Consider the following 19,119-nt stretch of genomic DNA (forward strand, 5'->3'; position numbering starts at 1 on the left):
CGTCGTGGCCGGGTCGCTGGGTCGCTGAGCTCAGGTTCCGGCTCTCCCACCCGTGCAGGCTGTAAACTCAGATGCCCATGGGGCCCTTCCCAGAGATGTAAGGTGCCCAAGGCCTGGGAGGGGCTGCCTGCCCCGGTGGACTGGAACAGACAGCAGGCAAGGCTCCTGGTGCGACGGTTTTTAAAATCCCGTTCAAGGCAAACGGGACACGTCTGTGGGCCACATGGGCCTCGGGGCTCCCCGTGGGCACCCCCAGCTCCCTCCATGACGGCCAGCACTTTTGGTCACAAGGAAGCTGAGTTTTCCCTATCTGGGAAATGGGAAGGGGTGTGGGGCGAGGTGTGTGCAGCCTGGAGCGGAGGGAGGCATCCAGCTGTGCCTCTGCTGACCTGGCGCCCCCTGCCCCACCTGGCTTCTTCCCAGGGGACCCAGGGGAGGCTCAGAGTCAGGTGAGCCACCGTGTCCACCTCCAGACCAAACACTGGCACCCAGCGAGATCCGGGCTTCAGACAAACAGCAGATCATTTAAGCATAAGTACGTCACGGATACTGCAGGGAACACACTTATACCAAGAATGACTCATCATTTGCCTGAAGCTCAAGTTTAACGGGGTGGAGCCTATTTTCATTTGCTGTCTGACACCGCTACACTGAGGAAGCGGGCGCCCCACCTAGAACCCCCGCTCTGGGCCTGGCGTGGCAGGCAGAGCTGGCTGGGCTGGCAGTCCGTGGGGCACCTCTGGGAGAAGCCCGGTTGTTCCTGCGCCCGGCCCTCCACAGCCACGGTGACACCTTATGGAGGTGGAACTGGAGCCGTTCTGACAGGTGACAAGGTCCCCGCGAGCCGGGCTTTGCAGATCAGGGAGGCGGGACAGGCAGGGAGACATGACATCAGGGGCCTTGCCTCGCCCAGCGAGCCATCAGGTCCGGTCAGTGTAACTGGCATCAGGCCGGCCAGGGCTGTCACCTCGATGCGCACCGCGAGTGGAGCTGTCCACGCTCACGGCTATCAAGGAGGCCCTTCTCAGGAAGTGACCGCGAGCGCCAGCTCCGCCGGCCGCACGAGGTCTCGGCGCCCGCCTCTCGAGATTCCTCTGGCAGCGCGGCTCCGAGGCCGCCTGGAGGACCTGAAGCAAACATCAGGCCAGGGACTGTCCGCGCCCCCACTGAGGGGAGCACCGGCCGAGCCAGTCGGCCCTGCTGGGAAAGTCTCCCAGCCCTCCGGCCCCAGCCAGTGCCGCTGGGTCCCCACCACCGCCCTCTCTGCACAGGGTGCTAGATCCTTCTGTCACAGAGGGAGTGACCTTCCCAGGAAATGGTGCTGGGAGGGTTCGGGCTCTCGTGTGGGACTTGATCGTTTAGCCCACACACAAACGTCTGAAAAGGTGCCGGGGCAACTCCTTGTACCCGGGGGCCTTCATGGGGGAGGGCATCCTCCCACAGACCCAGGCAAGGGCACAGGGCAGGGGCCAAGGGTGGGCTTGCTCAGGGCCGGTAAGAAAGTGACCCACGATCCTCCACCCTAAAGCTCAATGACCTCTTGAGCCCTCCATGACCCCCCACCCCCAGCCTCTGGTCACTCCTCGCCTCTGATTAACGCCCTCCATGGCCTCCTTTCTCACTTGGAACAAAACCCAGAGTCTTCCGCACGACCCGAGGCCCCAGGACTGAGCCCGCCCCTCCCCTGCTCTGGCCCCCCTCCATCCCTCTCTCAGCCCTGCTGCCCTCTGCTCGGCACGCACCAGACTTGCCGTTGGCCCCTGCACCCTCTGGCCTCCTTCTCCAGGTCCCTGCTCCTCCCTCCTGGGAGAGACCGGCTTGCCTTGTCTGGAGCAGCCCCAGCCCCACAGAACCCACTCGCTCTTCACTCTTAGCCCGTGTGCTTGGGAGACCCTTCCCCACATGCCCTGGGCAGCGAGAAGCCTGCCTGCCCTTGGGACCTCGGTGGTCCCCCCATATTCTCTTTCCTCTGACGTGAAGCCCTGCCCGCAACTCTTCCCCCCAAACCCACCGCCCGCAACCTCATCCTTCAGACACTTACAGCAGGTCTGGTGGGTCCACAGCCTCGCCCTTTCTCAGGCTCTTGATTGCCTCCAAGTCACCCTCCAGAAGAGCTGCTCCAGAGTAGAGACCACCCAGGGACCCTCCTGTCCTGTCCACACCTGGCATGCCATGTGCCCCATGCACTGCGCCCTTGCTGTGCCTATGGCCGCCTGGCACAGGCACGGGCCAGCTCCTGGCACAGGATGGACCAGCAGGTGCTCCGGAGCCCAGCCCCCGCCTCATGTTCTCAGAACCCCACATCCTAACCTGCAGGAAGGAAGCAGCTCGGGGTATCAGCCTGGATGGAGCACGGGCTGCATTTCGTGTCCTCCAGCCTCCCCGGCCTCTCTCTCTGTCCCGCGTACAGAGGCCCAGACCTCTCCTTTGGAGCAGCTGCCTCCGGCATCTGCTGGTCGGTCACAGTCCCCTCGCCAGCTCCCCCACCCCACCTCCAGAACAGGGGGTTTCTGAACCTCCAGTGGGTCCCATGAGATAATTCAGCACAAGCCGTTTGCACTCGTGAGCGCGCCCACAGACCACAGCTGCCATTCCCCTGAGATGGCTGGTGGACACTCCTCCTGCCCCTTTCGCCGTGGGGTGGTGAGGCCTCGCGTTTGGGGATGGGCGAGCCTGGGAGAGCCCATCTCGGAAAAGGAGAGGTTGCTGGAGAGACGCTCCCCCACACAGAGGGAGGTAGGACAGTCTGGGGACCAGGACGCGTAGAGGAAGGAAGGAGCCAGTGAGGGAGAGATGCACCTGGCACCATAGGCCCTCGGCGCCTGGGGTAGCCCCACGGTGTCCAGCTTCTGCTCCAATTGTGCTGAGGATGGCCCCCACCCTCTCGTGCCCCTGCCACCCACGCAGACTTCTGTCCCTTCCTCGTTCCAGACTCAGACACACGGGGCCCTCTCCCGTCCCAACGCTCTGAGGCCCTGGCTCTTCGTGTCTTCTCACCAGATGTCGCCTCCTCTGGGAGGCCTCCCTGACCACTGCGTGTGGACCTGTGGACTCACCTACTGAAGGTTCCCCTAGGGCAGACCCAGGTCTGCCCAGCACTCGGTCCTGGTCCTGGCGCATCATAGCTGCTCGAGCCAAGTGTTGAAAGGTCAGGCAGGTGGACGCGCGGAGGGACAGCCCCATGGCAAAACGAGCAATGCAACGAAGTTGTCACCGCCTGAGCCCCAAGCAACACGCCCCACCTCCCCGCAGAACTGAGTCCCTCCTGTCACTGACACAAAGGTCAGGAGGGCTCCCCCGGCAGAAATAATTCTGGTATCCTGTGCCCGTGGGGCCAAAGATAGGGATGGATCGCTGGGAGGGCCGGGTGTTTTTTTAGTTTATATTTTAGGAAAGAGTACATGATATTTTCCAGGCCAAAGAATATATATAGGCAACATCTGTGGATTCCCCTTCGTAGCTAAAAATAGGAAAGGCCCCAGAAGCAGTCAGTGGGGGCTGCGGGCTCTGGGCATCAGGCCCAGGGAGGAGACAAGAGGACCTCAGAGCCCACGCAGCCCTTGGGTTTCCCCTACTGGCCTGGCCTGTCCCACAGGAGGGCCAACCCCTGGCCTCCTTGGGACAGGTTCCCCCACGAGAAGGATCAAGCCCAGCCCCCCTTCCGAGGCGCGGCCCTTGGCTCCTCTCCTGCTCTCACAGACGTGGCTGCTCCCCCGAGTGAAGGCCCATGGCCCGGCCACTTGAAGACCAGTGAGGGCAGCCCACTGCTGGACCATCTCCCAGTCCAGGGACCAAGGGGACCAAGGAGTTGGATGGCCAGGACCCCCGACTGCACTGTCGACTTTATGTCCCCACTGACCCCCGCGGCACTCCCTGTGGGTGGGACGCCAGGCCCCTCTGGCTGGCACATGGCCGGGCTGCGCTGTGTCAGAGACAGACCTTGCAGGGCCTCCGCTGCTGCGTCTGGGGATGAGGACAGTGTCGGGGGCCCTGAGGCTCCTGGAGCTGGAACCTGGTCCCTCTTGCCTGAGCTTCCCGGGGCCCTGGCCTCCTGCCCCCTCCTGGCCCACAAGCAGACCCAGAGCAGGTCCCACCCTGCTCACTGCCGTGTACGACCTCCAGAATGAACGAGTGTACTTTGCGCTGTGCAGATGGGGGTGAGGAGCAGACAGGGGACCACACAGTAAGGAAGGGACAGAGCTGGGATTTGAACACAGGTGGCTCTGAGCCCCCTCTCTCAGCCTGCGCCAGGCTGTCCCTCGATTAAAGGGTGCCGTGTGAAATTCTGCCTGCAGGAGTGGCCTTTCCAAGATCTGAGCCCCAGGCCTCCCCCGCTCCCTCTCTCCCTCTCTTCTTCCCTCCCTTCCTCTCTCTCTCCATCTCCCTCCCTCCCTCCCTTTCTCCCTCCCTCTCTCCCATCCTCTCTGTCTCTCTCAATCTCAAAAAGGAAGATTAACATCTCCTAACACTTTACAAAGATGCCCTAACTCCAGACTGAGCTTTCTCCTGGCCCAGCACTGGAGAGGGAACCGCCCTCCCACTGTGTGAGTCAGCACCAGAGAAGCTGTCCTGAGTGCCTCGGGGGTTCTGTGTCTGGGCTTTGGGAAGATCAGACTGTCCAAGGACACCCCAAATGACCTTGAAGTAGCTGGTGGGAAGGAGACCCGGCCGCCAAGGGTGCAGGTGACACTATCCTGGGGACAAAGGCACACTCTCATGTCACATCCACGGGCTGCTCTCCCAGCTCCGTGCCCCCACCATCACAGGCAGCATCCCCACAAGGAAGCACGTGATCCAGAGGCCTGGTGGGTGCCCAGTGTCCTCTGCTCCAATGAGGGACAAGGAGAGGGGGCTGGGAGAAGGCTCAGTCCCCAGGGCTCAGGGCAGACGTGGCTGAGAGGAGGGCGCAGTGTGGAGGGCTGAGCTGGAGGCCCACGGGGCCCAGAGGGGCCTGGGCTGGGAGCCGAGCAGTGGGGTGGGGAGGAGGGTGCGAGCAGGGGCTTCTCAACATCAGGCTGACGTGGACGGAGAAGACGGGGCTGGAGGGTAGTGTTCACTGAGCACCAGCTGTGAGCCAGGCACCCCCATTACTAACGGCACTAAAAACAAGACCTGTGGGGCAGCAAGGGGTCGGATGGCCAGGACCCCCACTGCATTGTTGACCTTATGTCCCCACTGACCCCCGAGGCACTCCCTGGGGGTGGGACGCCAGGCCCCTCTGGCTGGCACATGGCCGGGCTGCGCTGTGTCAGAGACAGACCTTGCACGGCCTCCGCTGCTGTGTCTGGGGATGAGGACAGTGTCGGGGGCCCTGAGGCTCCTGGAGCTGGAACCTGGACTCCCATGTGCTGTCCACGGGCTTCCCCCAGGGGACAGAGCTGGCCACTCACTCCCTCTGTAGAAGCGGATTCAGCGTGAACAGGACGCGCTCTCCCTGGGCAATCTCGCTCACTCAGCGAAGGGGCTGCGGGAAGTGCCGGGCGAGGGCCCTCTGTCTTCTGTAGCAGCCCCTGCCCCGTGGGGATCATAGCTGGCGAGGACAGGCCTCTGTCCCGCTGAGGCCACTGTGAGTGCGGCCCGTCTCAATGCTGCGGTTTATGGAGTGGTCTGGGGGTCGCAGCGACCTCTGAACTTCGTGCCCTGGCAGGTGGCCGGGGAGACATGGGGCTCCTGGCTCTGTCTGCTTCGCTTCGGCTGCCCGAGGAGAGGGGGCGGGTGGCCGTCCTCCTCCTCCCCACGGGGTCCGCCTCTGCCTTCGGATAGAAGAAACGGAAGTTGCTAGAAGACGCCGTGGGGCCTGCCGAGGAGAGGGAGCGCCTGTCCCTCCTTCTGATTCACTGTTTCCAGCTTGGGTTTGGGCTCCTTGTCCCCAGCTGCCCCGCCCCTGCCACTGGCCTCCCAGGGAAAGTGTGTACAGTGTCCACAGTCAACGGCTGGACACCCCTGGTCGGGGCCACTCAGTGGCAAACAACAAAACAAGGCCACCGGCACTGGTTTCCAGGCATTTGTAAAACCAGCAGCAGCTGGCAGGTGTGGGAGACCCGGAGCAACTTGCAGGCCTCCTGCCACGCTGGGCGCCCCCCAGTGCCCCTCAGCCCAGTGATGCGGCCTCTGCTGGGCCCTGGGAGCCAGGTCAGAGCTTAGGCCTGCCGGGGAGGTGACAGGTTAGGGCCATTTCTCCAGGAGACCCAGACTGTCTGCCTTCAAGTGGACATACACCCAGCCAAACTTGAAAGGCCACGTCGACAGGGCCTTTTTCTTCTTTCTCTGTAAGAATGTTGACCCCCCGCTCCTGGGAACAGCAATGTCTTTGGGGGAAAACGCTGCAGGTCATTCTTCTCAGAACCAGCTTCCTGTCTGGCAGAGTAAGGCATCTTCAGGAAGGGGGAAAATCCACACGCGTAATTGCCACCGTGTCTAATTAGGCAGTGCTATGTAAATCGAGCCTTTCTACATGATTAAAATGTCAGGAGAGACTTCAATGAGACACAGCGGTTCAAGTGTCTCTTGTGTACCTCGTGGGAGACGCCCCTCCTGCCAGTCCTAGTCATCTCCCTCGTTTCCTAATTAGAATATTCATGGCCTGATGACACGACACTCGGGTGCCACTCTGAAGGTGACAGTGGGTTTCTGCTCTGATCACGGAGCGCTGTAATCAGCCCTGTGCCACCGCTGTCCTCAGACCCACTTCCACGTCCTCCCCGACGACGTCCACTCCGTTGATCAGCGACTCTGTCCAGTCTCTCCATCCTCGTGCTCGCTGACCGTTGGCTGCTCGCCCTCATCAACTGGAAATTTCTTCCCAAACAAGGGCGGGACCAAATTAGCTCATGGTCTCATGGGATTTTTAGGGAAGCACAACCAACACCTTCCTGTTTTCTTCAAGATCCTCCATCCCACGTTGTCATCACATGAAAAGGCTCCACGGCGAATGATGAACGCAGCTTCGTTCCCCCGCCAGGGATTAGCCAGTAGAGTCTCGTTCCTCGGCTTCAGGTGGGAAGTGCTCTCTGGTGGCCAGACCAATATCTCCCCCTTGCTGTATGGGAAGCCTCGTGACAGGCCACCCGGGAAATTCTGAAATGCGTTTTCCTAGAAAACGAGCTCCTTCGAAGTCCTAGAAGAGGAAGCCTGCGTGGGCTCCCCCTGGGACCTCAGAGCCACACTCCTGGCCACCCTGGCTGCAGCTGCGGATGTCCAGCCGCTCTGTGCAATGGGGCCTGGGTTAGGACACACCTTTTTTCTACGGTAATGCCTATTGATGTTTTTTCTTATCACAAAAGCAACACATTTATGGTAGAAAACACAAATAAGCACAAAGAAGACAATCACAGCCCTCCCATCCTAGCACTGGGAGATGAACACGGTTGACACCCGCTGTGTGTCCCACTGGCTGTGGGCGTGTGCTCTCCTAGTGAACAGGTGTGTGTCACCCTCTGTTGGCACTGAGTGGCACATCACGAACGTGGTTGCATCAGGAGATGCCCTGTCCCACATCATTTTCATGACTTCCTGGTTTTCCACCTTTGGGATCTGCAGACTCATTTTACAAATTCCCCACCATGGACCTTTCGTCTTCCGTTTGTTGAGCTGAGATGTGAATCCAGGGAGCCGGCCTGGGGACAGCGGGGGAGAGGGATAGATTCGGGCCCGGGAGAGGGGACAGGAGGGGCTCCTCGGGGAGCAGGGAGAGGGTCTAAGGCCCAGGGGAGGCCGTGCAGTGAGGGGGGCCGGTCATGTAATCGGGGTCAGCCTGAGAAGGAGCAAGGAGGATATTTTTATTATTACTGCATTCACTGTGCCTCTAACACCAAGTTCTGCGAGAAACATTTATTTCACATTCTGATAAAAAAAAAAAAAAAAGAGCTGCCAATTAAAGCCCAACTTAAGTCCCCAACTTAATGCTTTCCTACTTGGAATTTCAATCTTTCTGAAAGAGCCCTGCGGACTGAGACGGAGGCTGTGATGGTGGAGCACTCGGGGCTGCATCACAGGAAAACATCCGTGAAATGACTGCAGTCTGTGAACAATGCCCCCAGGTGGAGAGCTGACGCGTGTGCACACACATGCGTGTGTTTGTGTGTTTGCACGTGTGTGTGCATGCATGTGCTTTGTGCTGTGTGTGCACACGTTGCACGTGTGTGCACACATGCCGCATTTCCCAGAGGTGTGCAGGCAAGATGCCCGCTGGGCCAGCAGCTCCTCTGACCATGGGGACAAGCACTGAGGAAGGGGCCAGTGGGTGTCCCTCCTCGGCTGGACCTGGGCAAGGGAGGACTCGGCAGCAGTTCCGGCCTCCCCTTCCACGCCTGAGCACAGTGTTGAGACCCAGACCAGCTGCCAGGAGCCCGACGGGAGGGCGCTTTGCCTTCTTCCCTCTAGCGCCCGCCTCTACACGCACTGCGTGGCAGACTAAGGGCTGCAGAACTCCAGACCCCGTGCGGCCTCCGAGGGATGGCGGGAAATCAAACCACGCAGCACCGAGTGGGGCTCAGGGTCTGGAAGGTTCTGCTCTGGGCCTCCTGAGTCCACTTAGCAGTTGCAGACCAGCCCTCGGACCTTGGCCACTCCCAAGGGCCAGCCCTGTGTGGCTCGGTGGCCTGGCCTGGTCGAGGCATGCGCGTCTTCTTTGTGTGAGGATTAAGGGGTTTTCTGGAGCAGGGACCTCTCAGGCTGATGCAGGACAGGGACACGCACGCCCTGACGGCAGGGGACTCCGCCGTGGGCCACATGAATGTGCCACAAGGACTTGTCTAAGCGCTTTTCTCTGGTCCTCTCGTGTGTGTGCCCCGGCATGGAATTGCTGCTCATACATAGCTGGAACTTTTGAGGACCCACAGCCTGTTTTCCACGGCGGCTGCATCCCCCACTTGAGAGGAGCTCGATCCACGTGAGTGAGCCGGGACGCTGGCCCTGTGGCTCCTCCTCCTGCATATCCATCTTGTGAGTCCTCCAGCCGCCTTCTCGCTGAGTGGACACCAAGCAACATGAGAACCAGACAGGGGAAGGCCCAGCCCTCGGTCTGGTCTGTCTCTCAGCATCTGGGGGACGGAGCTTCCAGCAGTGACAGTGGCAGTGGGAGCAGGGCTGACCCAGCACAGGGAGGACCTCCTAGACCTGAAGTGCCCCCGCCCCAGCCTCACTCAGGGGGCAGGGACGCGGGAGGATCTGCGAGTCTGAGTGTGGACTGCCGGCCTCGCAGCCCTGATTCACACCCGCGTGCTGACCGCCGGCCAGTGCAGGGGGCCTGGTGGGGGTTGGGGGAGACGTGTTTGCTGTGCCGTGGCCAAGACAGCCTCCCAAGCAGCGCCATTCTCTGGCCAGGTGGCAGCCTAGGCTCTGCGGGGAACGTCGGGGTTCGAGCCACCGGGCTGATGCGGGCCAGGGTGCGCGGCTGGCTGCAGTCCTGGCAGCCCACGGTGGGGATGGTGGTAACGCGGAGAGAGCGCAGGAAGCTTTGATGCTTTTCTAGGGCAGGCCGGCCAGCTGCATTATTGATGGGTGTTCTGCAAAATTCAAATGCTGAGCTACGGGGAGGTAAGAGAAAACCCCAGGGACGGCCCGCTTGCAGTTTTCTTCCCTCCAGTTGAACTTGAAAACGGCCAAATCACGTTGTAACAGACTCCCTCCAGTGCCGCCACTGACTGGCTTCAGGGGCATCTGGCCATGATCCCTGCACCTGGTGGGAGCAGGGGGGACATCGCTGGGCAGTGGGCCGGTTGGGCGGGGGGGGGGGGGGGGGGGGGGGGCGGGGTACCTGCTCAGTTTGCTCCCCGGTAGCGAACACTGTCACCTACTGGCCCTCAGTTGAGGAGACTCCGGAGATGCAGGACCACCCACTCCCTGCCCAGCCTCCTCCTTCTGGCTCCACTGGGGTAACTGATCTGGAGATCAGAGGCAGAGGCTGCCTCATGCACCCCGGGGAGAAGGAGCGGGGTTCCGGGGCTGAGACCAGGGTCACCCTTTGTCCCAGGAGAGCCCAGGAAGCAGGTTTCTGGGACTCCAGACTCTGACCCCAGGGCCCCAGGCACACTGCCCACCAGTCCCTGACCTGGAGAGAGCCATCTGGCCTCCCAAAGCCTCTGTTTCATCAACTGCCAAGTGGGGAGGGTATTGCACCCCTGCTCCCAGGCCGGTCAGAGGACAGGAGGGGCCACTGAGCGGGGCAGGTGCTCCTGCAGCGAGTGTGCTCTGTGGGTCACGAGGAGGAGGTGCTGGGACGGCACTGAAAGCACACACTTAGGGCGCCCTCCCGCGGCCTCTCGTGAACGATGAGATGCTCGAGCGCCAGAAACAAGGCCCTGAGGCAGGCTGATTAATAGAAACATCAAAAGCCCGAACAGCACCAGGCCTGCCCCGCCAAGTAAAGATCGGACAGTTATGTAAGCGGGGGGTCTGTGTCCAGGGACACCAGGGGATGCCCACCTTCCCTGGTACGCGCAGGTGCCCCCCGCCCTCCCTCGGCCTCTGAATACCACTCCAGAAGGGATTCAGTGAAGGAGAAAATGGTGACTGTTACAGAGTCTGAAAAGTATACTTCGTAAACCGAAAGCCACAGCGGAGGGGCCTGAACCCACTTCCTTCCTGCTGGGTTTTCTTTCTGCCCCGACCTGTGGCCAGGAAACACCCCCACCCGGCTCCCAAAAGCAAGGCCGGCACACCCTCTCGTGGTGTCAGCTGCACACACTTGTACACACAAGTGTGCACACACATACACACAGGGACGCACATATGCACGCATACACATGCATCCATGGATACATACACATGTGTGCCCATACACAGTGACACACACTGAGAGGATACACTTGAGAGGTACACATACACTTGTGTACATGCTTTGATACACATATGTGCCTGCACCTATACACATACCTGCGTGTGCATACATGTGGGCATGTATACATGCATGGATACACGTGCATGTGCATAGACACACACCTGTCTCTGTGTCTCTGAGGTGGCTTGTTTCTCTCCAGCGTCTTCTGAGGGCAGTAGCCCAGGATGGTCCATATAGAAGTTGTGACTCGATGACTGAGGAGGTAGGAAAGATTTAGAGAATGATTCACGCTGCAATCACACAACAGCGGTTTCTGGGGTTGACGCTTCTCTTCCTCTCTTCTCCGCTGAATCTCTTCCTCTGCCATCGGCCTGTGTCCTCCTATTTTCCGCTCTGGCCCCATATAGGGGTGGCTGGCCCTGGGGCGCGAGGTTTGACAGCTCTTATCCGTGTCTGCTCCGCCAAGGGCCTTCTTCCCGGCCCACCAGCCCTGGTCTCCTTCCCCCTACCAGGCGGTCAGCTGGGCAAGGCCAGGATGGCGGGGCCCACGGGGTCACAGCTGAAGCCTCACCGAGAAGGATCTTGCCATCTGTGTTGAGCAAGGCCAGTGAGGGGACAGAGGGCATCACGAAGCCTTCCTTCCCTCCAGCAGCTCCAGAATGGGCTGCCCAAGGCCTTATTAGGTTCCTGGGGCTGCCCTAACACAGTCCTGCAAACCGTGTGTCGCCAAACCATAGAAATGTGTTCTTTCACGGTTCTAGAGGCTAGGGGTCCGAAACCAAGGCCTTGGCAGGTGGGTTCCTTCTGGAGGGCCATGGAACCCGTTCCATGCCTCTTCCAGCTCCTGGGTGGCTGGCAGTCCTTGGGGTGCCTAGGCTTGTGGCCACATCACTCCAGTCTCTGCCTGCATCTCACATGGCCTCGTCCTGTGGACTCATCTCATCTTCTCTTACCAGGACACATGTCATTGGATTTGAGGCCCACCCTAACCCGGAATTGTCTCATCCCGATCTTTACCTTTATTTCATCTGCAAAAGACCCTATTTCCATGTCTAAGGTTCCTGGTGGACTCGGATTTGGGGGAGCGACTTAACCCCATGCTCCACGTGTGTCCTATCACCCTCATCTTCACTGTCTCCGGGGAAGAACCGTTGTGATCCTTGCCAGCCAATGAGAGCAGGGGGGCACAGAGGTGGGGGCCTCAGCAGACTCCCTGATTCTGCCACAGGAAGAGGGAGGCTGGGACTGGCCTGAGGTCACAGCAGGACAGTGACAGCGCTGCCCTGGCCTCAGGGTCTTGGAGTCCAGGGCTCCCTCTGCACAGTGGGAAGAGGAGACCAGTTGCCCCGGGGAGCGGGGTGGGTGTGGTTCCTGCGCAGCCACATCCTGGAAGCATCGGACCACCTGACACCTTGCTCTGCCAAGCACTGACCTGCCCTCATTCATGCGTTCCTTTAGCAAGTACTTATTGAGTGCCCACTGTGCGCCTAACAGTGCACACAGTTATGCTCCCAAGAGCATAACAGGGCCCAAGTTGCTGCCCAGCCACAGTGGGGATGGAGGCAACCACGCAAGCAGTCAACATCCATCGGCCCAGGCAGACGCGTGCAGGGAGAGGGGTCGGCTGAGGGCCGCAGATGCGGATGGGGCCTCTGAGCGTGGGAGAGAGGCTGCAGAGTTCCCTTCCAGCTCAGATGTCCACATCAGTCCTGGGAGGGAGGAGAAAATCAGATTTGTAAAGAGCAAGAGAAACTTGGGTGAGAAATGAAAAAAGTTTCCAAAGCAAGCTGCCTCCCGCCTCATCAGAAAATCTGACTTCCTTCCACTACTTTTCCTCGGGGAGGGGGACCCACGAGGCCCACATCGAGGCGGGCGGCCGGCAGCTGTGAGCAGTGCCCCCGTGCAAGTGGGGAGCGAGGCACAGAAGTGAGGCTCCTGGGGCAGGACCCCCAGCAGAAGGCACCCGGGGACTTGGGGTTTGGATTTGGTTTGGCCCTGCTGGTGCTGGCCCCTTCCCCAGCCTGGCGCCACAGTGTCCTAGGCGAGGCAGAGCCGTGACTCAGGCTGGCAGCTCCCTGTGATGGACAGGAGGGAAGGGGCGTTCTCCCTCTGCTGGGATCTGGAGGCACAGAAGCCTCTGAGAGGGACCTTTGCGTGGACAAGGATGTCAGAGGCCTGAGCGTGCATTTGTACGCACAGAGGAAGGGGATCCGGGCCGTGCTGCCGTCAGGGTAGCCAGTTAAGCATGGCGCTGGCCATGTCTTTGCATCCTGTCCATCCCACACTCAGAAAGAGCCCTGCTAGGTGTCCTCACTAACAACGAGTGGACGACATCGAGGCCTGAAAGCAACGCCCACATCAGGAAGCCCAGCGGCACCCCCACCTGCTCCTGGTTTGCTGTGTGGCACTGGGGAGACCATACGACTGCCAGCCCTCGCTGGACTCAGTGTCCACATCTGTGAGATGGGGCAGGGCCACATGCTCAGCTGACTTCACAGCAGTCACTCCAGTCACTGAAACAGAGAGCAGGGAAGGCTTCCCAGCCCAGGGAGGTGCCGTGTTTCCCTCCTCATGTCTGTCCCCTCCAACCTCCCCCATGCCCCCTGACCTCAACCACCCACTCTTCTCTGCACAAGCCATGGATGCCAAGTAGGCCAGTCTAAGGGCAGGTAATGGGGGCCCTGGCTTGTCCAGAGGGTCAGGGAGAATTCCAGGAGAAAGGGACATTTGAGGAAAGACCTGAAAGAAAAGTAGGCTCTAACTAAAGGAGAAGGAAAATCATTCCCCAGAGGGAAGGGCATGTGCAAAGTCCCATGGTGGGAGGCCGTGTGGGAAGTCTAAGGAGCTGAGGGAGGTTGTATGGAGGGAGTAGGGGGCCTGATTCAAGAAGAGGCTGGAGAGGTGGTCAGCAGCCAGGCACACGGAGCCTTGTGGGCCATGGTACGGATTTTTGGATTTGGGTGCAGCTTCTGCTGCATTTGAAAACATCCCGAAACTTAGCAGCCTAAAACAACATCCATTTATTTCCATTTATTTAGCTCTCAATTCCACAGCTTGTCAATTTGGGCTGGGCTCAGCTGGAAAACTCTTCGGCCTTGGCTGGGCTCATTCATGCATCTGTCATCACCTGCCAGGTCGGTTTGAACCTGGCTGGTCTGGGAGGGAAGGAGGAAGGAATAGAGAAGTGATGGATGGATGGATGGATGGATGGGTAGATGGATGGATGATGGATGGATGGATGATGGATGGATGGATGATGGATAGATGGATGGATGGATGGATGATGGATGGATGGAGGATGGATGGATGGATGGATGGATGGGGATGGATGGATGGATGGATGGATGGATGGATGGGGATGGATGGATGGATGGATGGGGATGGATGGGTGGATGGATGGATGGGAGGGTGGGTGGATAGAAGGATGGATGGATCATGGATGGGTGGATGGATGAATAGATAGGTGGATAGATGAGTGGACGGGTGAGTGACTGGAAGGAGGAAGGGAAGGAGAGAGGAATGAATGGATGAATGGAAAAAGAGAGACAGTTTGGTGACACATCTGTTGTTTATAATTCTTTATGGAGCCAGTTTATGGAACTTGAGCCCATTTCACTGACTCACATGGCTAGAAACTGGTCTTTTCCTTTAACCTCTTGGAGGAGCAGGACTTAGTATAGTTCATCACTTGGAAGGCATTTTCTAGGGTCCCTTTCTGCCTTGACCCCAGCATCCTCCCTCCCTAATGGTGCCAGTGAGAGGTGGGCTGTGGTCCCAGCAAAGCTGCAACCAGGCTCCTCCTCACCTGTCACACTGGAAGCTCCTGTGACCTCTGTCAGAATAGGGGTGTGGAAAAGGCCACCTCTGCTGACTTGGGGATTTCTGGACTGGTGGACTCCCGGCAAGGGCCAGGTGGAGACGGGCTAAGAGACTCCGTCAATGCCTAGCAAATTCACTCTTTCCATCAAGCTTTATTTGCCTTTTAAAACTCACACTTGAATGCTAACGGCTCCCTCCGGACTCTGCTCGAACAGAAAGTGCACCCGGACCTGTGCACCTGCCAGGAGAGCAGAGAAGGGCTTGTCTTTCCTTCTCCTGTCCAAACTTCTGAGCTGCCATTGAGCTGGACGCTGAAGATGCTAAAGCAATGAGGTCCCTCCAGCACATGTCTGTGGGATTGTCCCTCCCTTTGCAAAACGTCCATCCCCAGTTTTCCAAACTAACACAGCCCCACGCTCTGCGGGGCCCCCGTTCTCCTCCTGTCTGACTTGGCACCAAATACCGTCTATACTGAAGCCAGGGCCACCAAGATGAAAATGTGGCCAGACCTCTTCGTGCCGTGTGTCACCCACAGCACATGACAGAGAACGTGCTTCCGCCAGGTCATCAGAGAGCCCTGCGGCCAGCGCAGCACCGGCAGGAACGGGACCCGGCTGCCGCTAACTCCATCCCGGGAAATGTATTTCCTGATGATAAACTGCCTGTAAACTAAAACCCAAACTGATCAGTGTTCTTTCCCAACTCATTCCCTTCTAGAAAGTTCAGCAGTACACAGTCATCATTCAGGCCACGGACATGGAAGGAAACCTTAACTACGGCCTCTCAAACACAGCCACAGCCATCGTCACGGTGACAGACGTGAACGACAACCCGCCAGAATTCACCGCGAGCACGGTGAGTACCTCGCACCCTGGGCTGAGGCACAGTGTGCACCGTGACCCTGACGCTCTGTTGCTTCTCCCTCTGCTGCCATCTGCTAGAAGGCGCTGGACAGTACGGGTGTAAGAGGCCCCGGGCAGCAGGAGGCTGAGGCAGGAGTGGCACCACTCAAGGCGTTTGCAGTAGCCGAGGCCAGAGGCTCCGCCAAGGACCTGGCCTGCTTGGGGGGTTCTCCACTCCAGCACAGAGACACCCTGATATTGAGTGATGGTTGACGCCTTATGAAACTCCCAAGACAAAGCGAGCTGGGCACTCTGAATCCAGAGTTGACCGGGGGTGTTTGGGCTCTGGCAAGAGGCGGAGGTTTCGGCCTCTTTGGGAGGCTTGTGTGTGGCTGTGTGTGCAGTGGACCTGCTGGGGGATGCCCAGATGGGGCCTGAGCCAGCGACCCGGCAGGAGCCTGCACGAGAAACCTACTTGGCCCTCCACGCCCACAGTCAGCATAAAGGGAAACTCAGGTGTGGGGACACACTCTGCATTCTTCCCCATCAGGCACGGCCAGCGGGGGTGACCAGCCCCGCACCAGGCTGCTGGGGACCTAAGTGATCAAGCGCTCTTGGTGGACATCCACACATTCGCTCACAGAATGTGACTGGAGGTCCGTGGTGGGCCCGGAGCCCAAGAGTCACAGTGAGACAAACTGCCCTCAGGCAGGGAGCGTCCCCGCGGCAGACTGTGGGATCAGAGAGCCACGGGTCACGCGGCTCTCGTTGCCTCTGGACTCCAACGGAGCTGCGCTGCCCAGCGGCCTCTTCCTGTGAAATCGTCAGGGCTCACCCAGTGCCCAGCACATTTGGTGATCCCCTCTGTGCAGTCTTCAGGGGGCCGGCCTCTGCTCTGTCCCTGATCACCAGCCAACACCCTCCCCTGATGACTCCCCAGGTCCTTGTCGAGCAGCACTGCATCCCCAAGCTGTCTTTTTGGGTCCCCCGAAGGGGTTGCTGACATGACGGGGACATGTGCCCACCCCACGGGTGCCCATCCAGAAATTCAGCAGGAGGCAGAGGAGAGGGTCAGCGAGGGCTCCCAGAGCAGTGCTAGGAGGTGGAGGCCCCCCAGGATCTCCGGGTCGCCTTCTCGGAGCCACCCCCTCTCCCAGAGGGCTGAGCGGATGAGGGTGCAGTAGCAATAACAGTAACAATAATAACTAGAGCCCACACCCCACTGTAAGCCCTCCCCACCAGGCACTGGCCAGGGCCTCCCAGTCAGCCTCTCACCCCCACCAACCCCTGAGGGTCAGGACCCAGTTATGGAAGAGGAAGCCAGGCTCAGAGAGGTTAAGTCACCTGCCCAAAGCCACACAGCCCAGCCCGTAAGTGGGAGCAGCTGGGATTGGACCCCAGAAGCAGTACTCTCCTTCTGCAGCAAAGGATGGGGGACAGAGGGAGGGGAGGGAGGAAGGGAGGTAGAGGGACAGCGAGGAGGCCCCTCTTCTCACAGTGGGCCGGTCAGCTTGCTGTGAAGCCATCTCATGGGCCTGAGTCCCTCGAGACGAGCCCCACCACGGCATCGAGCATCCCCGAATCACTGAGTCCCCAAATCCTGTATCCATGCATCCTGCTTCCCTGTGCCCCCGCCTCCCTGTGTCCCGTGTCCCTGCACTCTGTGTCCCACGTCCCAGAGTCCCAGGCTCAGGGCCCAGCCCTGCTGGACCAGGCAGGTGGTGGGCAGGGGGGAGCAGTACCCAGAAGCGGCGCGACGGCCTTAGCCGTGAGGACACAGCACCATCTAGTGGGGAGATGGCGACCTGCACACAGAGAGAGCAGCTCAGGCCCCTGCCCACCAGTGAGGGGTGGGGTGGCTTCTGTTTCTATTTGCTGTCCTCAGTCAGCGGGCAATGGCAGGACAGGCTCAGGGCCAGTGTCCCGGGAGTTTGGACATAAGGGCAGCAGCATCCTGGGGACCCTGGGAGAATACCGATGCCCAAGCCGGAAGACCCCAGCAGGGTCTCCCCCACACCTGGCCCAGCAGACTCAGCTGTCCTTCTGCCTTCCACCGTGTGGGCATCACCTTCTGTGATGATGACAGGAACACCCGGCTGTCTAGGACATGACCTGTCTGGTGCATGACCTGGGCTAGCTCATCCCTCACCGCAGTGCTCTCAGGTGGGCACCATCTAACCCCCATTCTGCAGAGCAGGTAACCGCGTGGTGAGGAGCTGGGCCAGTACCAAGCCAGGCATCTGGCATCATCTGTGGCAGTCGTGGGGCTGCGAGTGGGTAGCTCACACTGCTCAGAACCCATCTGCTGGGTCAGGGGTCTCAGATGGTCCTGGACAGGTGCCCAGGCACAAGGATACCGTTCCCGGGGACACACTCTTGTCCTGGTGCCAGCCTGCTGAATTCTAGGTGTCGGGCATGGTAGCAGCATCAGCACTCCTGACCTCTAGGGTCCCAGGTTGCCCCAGCAAACAGTATCTGGATCACAGTGGTCATCATGGAAACCAGGGCAGAAGGAAGCCAGGCTGATTGTCCCTGATAGGAGCAAAGGATTCGCTTCCGGGCATGAGGCACGGTGGTGACCCCAGGGTCAGGGGCTCAGCCCAGCCCTTCTGGTTGGCTGTGGTCACCGCTGGGTTTGGTTAGAAGCATGCCAGCGGAATGCGGAAGGAGGCATTGCAGGAAGGCGGGACTCGGCAGGAGCCCCCAGAGACTAGAGCGAGATGCCCAGAGCCCCAACCCGCCTCCTGATCCTGGTCCAAGCCTCAGTTTCCCCATCCCTAGATGGGGAGGGCGGGCCATCCCACAGATGCCCGTGGCTGCAGTGAGGGGTGAAGAGCAAGTGGGCTCCCTCATAAGGCAGATCGGAACCCTCGTCCACCCTCCCACCCCCAAATGGGCGGAATCCATCTTTTACCTTCAAGACGGCCAGCTGCTAATTTCCCAGGAACTAAAGTAGGCACATTCTGGGGCCGGCCCCGTGGCCATGTGGTTAAGTTCGCGCGCTCCACTGCAGGCGGCACAGTGTTTCGTTGGTTCGAATCCTGGGCGCGGCCATGGCACTGCTCATCAAACCATGCTGAGGCAGCGTCCCACATGCCACAACTAGAAGGACCCACAACGAAGAATATACAACTATGTACCGCGGGGCTTTGGGGAGAAAAAGGAAAAAATAAAATCTTTAAAAAAAATAATAAAGTAGGCACATTCCATCAACTCCAGAACGCGGGCACCCAGGTCCTGCGGGTCCTCCTGCCTCTAGTCAGACGGAGGATCTGCTCAGTGGACTGAGGGGCGATGTGCGTACACCTTCAGTGAAACCTTTCCACCAGCCAGCAGCAACCTCGTGCGCCGTCCCCGAGGCAGCCCTGGGCCGAGGTCCGTCAGCTGAGGTCCATCAGCCGAGGTGAGCTTCGCCTGTTGCAGTAGGTGGTATAGACGAAGTTGCAGAGAACCCGCCACCCTCGGGGGTCTGGCTGCTTTCTTCCCACCCGGCGGCCTTGGGAGCCACCTGTGCTGCTGTCAAGGTGCAGCCGGAGCGACTCCGCCCTCGGCGGCTCTCGGGTCTCAGCCCGGGTGTTTTGGACCTTTCGTGAACAAACTTTCCTCGCATCCCCTACCTTATTTAATCCTTTTCTCCTTCTTGAAAATCAATTTGCATTTTTGGTCAGCTGATTTGCA

At 59.6% G+C, this 19,119-nt stretch overlaps 1 protein-coding gene across 1 annotated transcript in view; it reads left to right on the forward strand.

Annotated features, from left to right (window-relative positions):
- CDH4 (cadherin 4) overlaps positions 1–19,119 on the forward strand; it is a 594,249-nt gene that overhangs the window by 550,844 nt on the left and 24,286 nt on the right. The window contains exon 8 of the mRNA XM_046678081.1: positions 15,317–15,454. Within this exon, the coding sequence (XP_046534037.1) occupies positions 15,317–15,454 (138 nt within the window). The remainder of the gene's footprint in view (positions 1–15,316; positions 15,455–19,119) is intronic.

The sequence above is a fragment of the Equus quagga genome, chromosome 12, assembly GCF_021613505.1.
Source record: "Equus quagga isolate Etosha38 chromosome 12, UCLA_HA_Equagga_1.0, whole genome shotgun sequence".
In the NCBI taxonomy this organism is placed as follows: domain Eukaryota; kingdom Metazoa; phylum Chordata; class Mammalia; order Perissodactyla; family Equidae; genus Equus; species Equus quagga.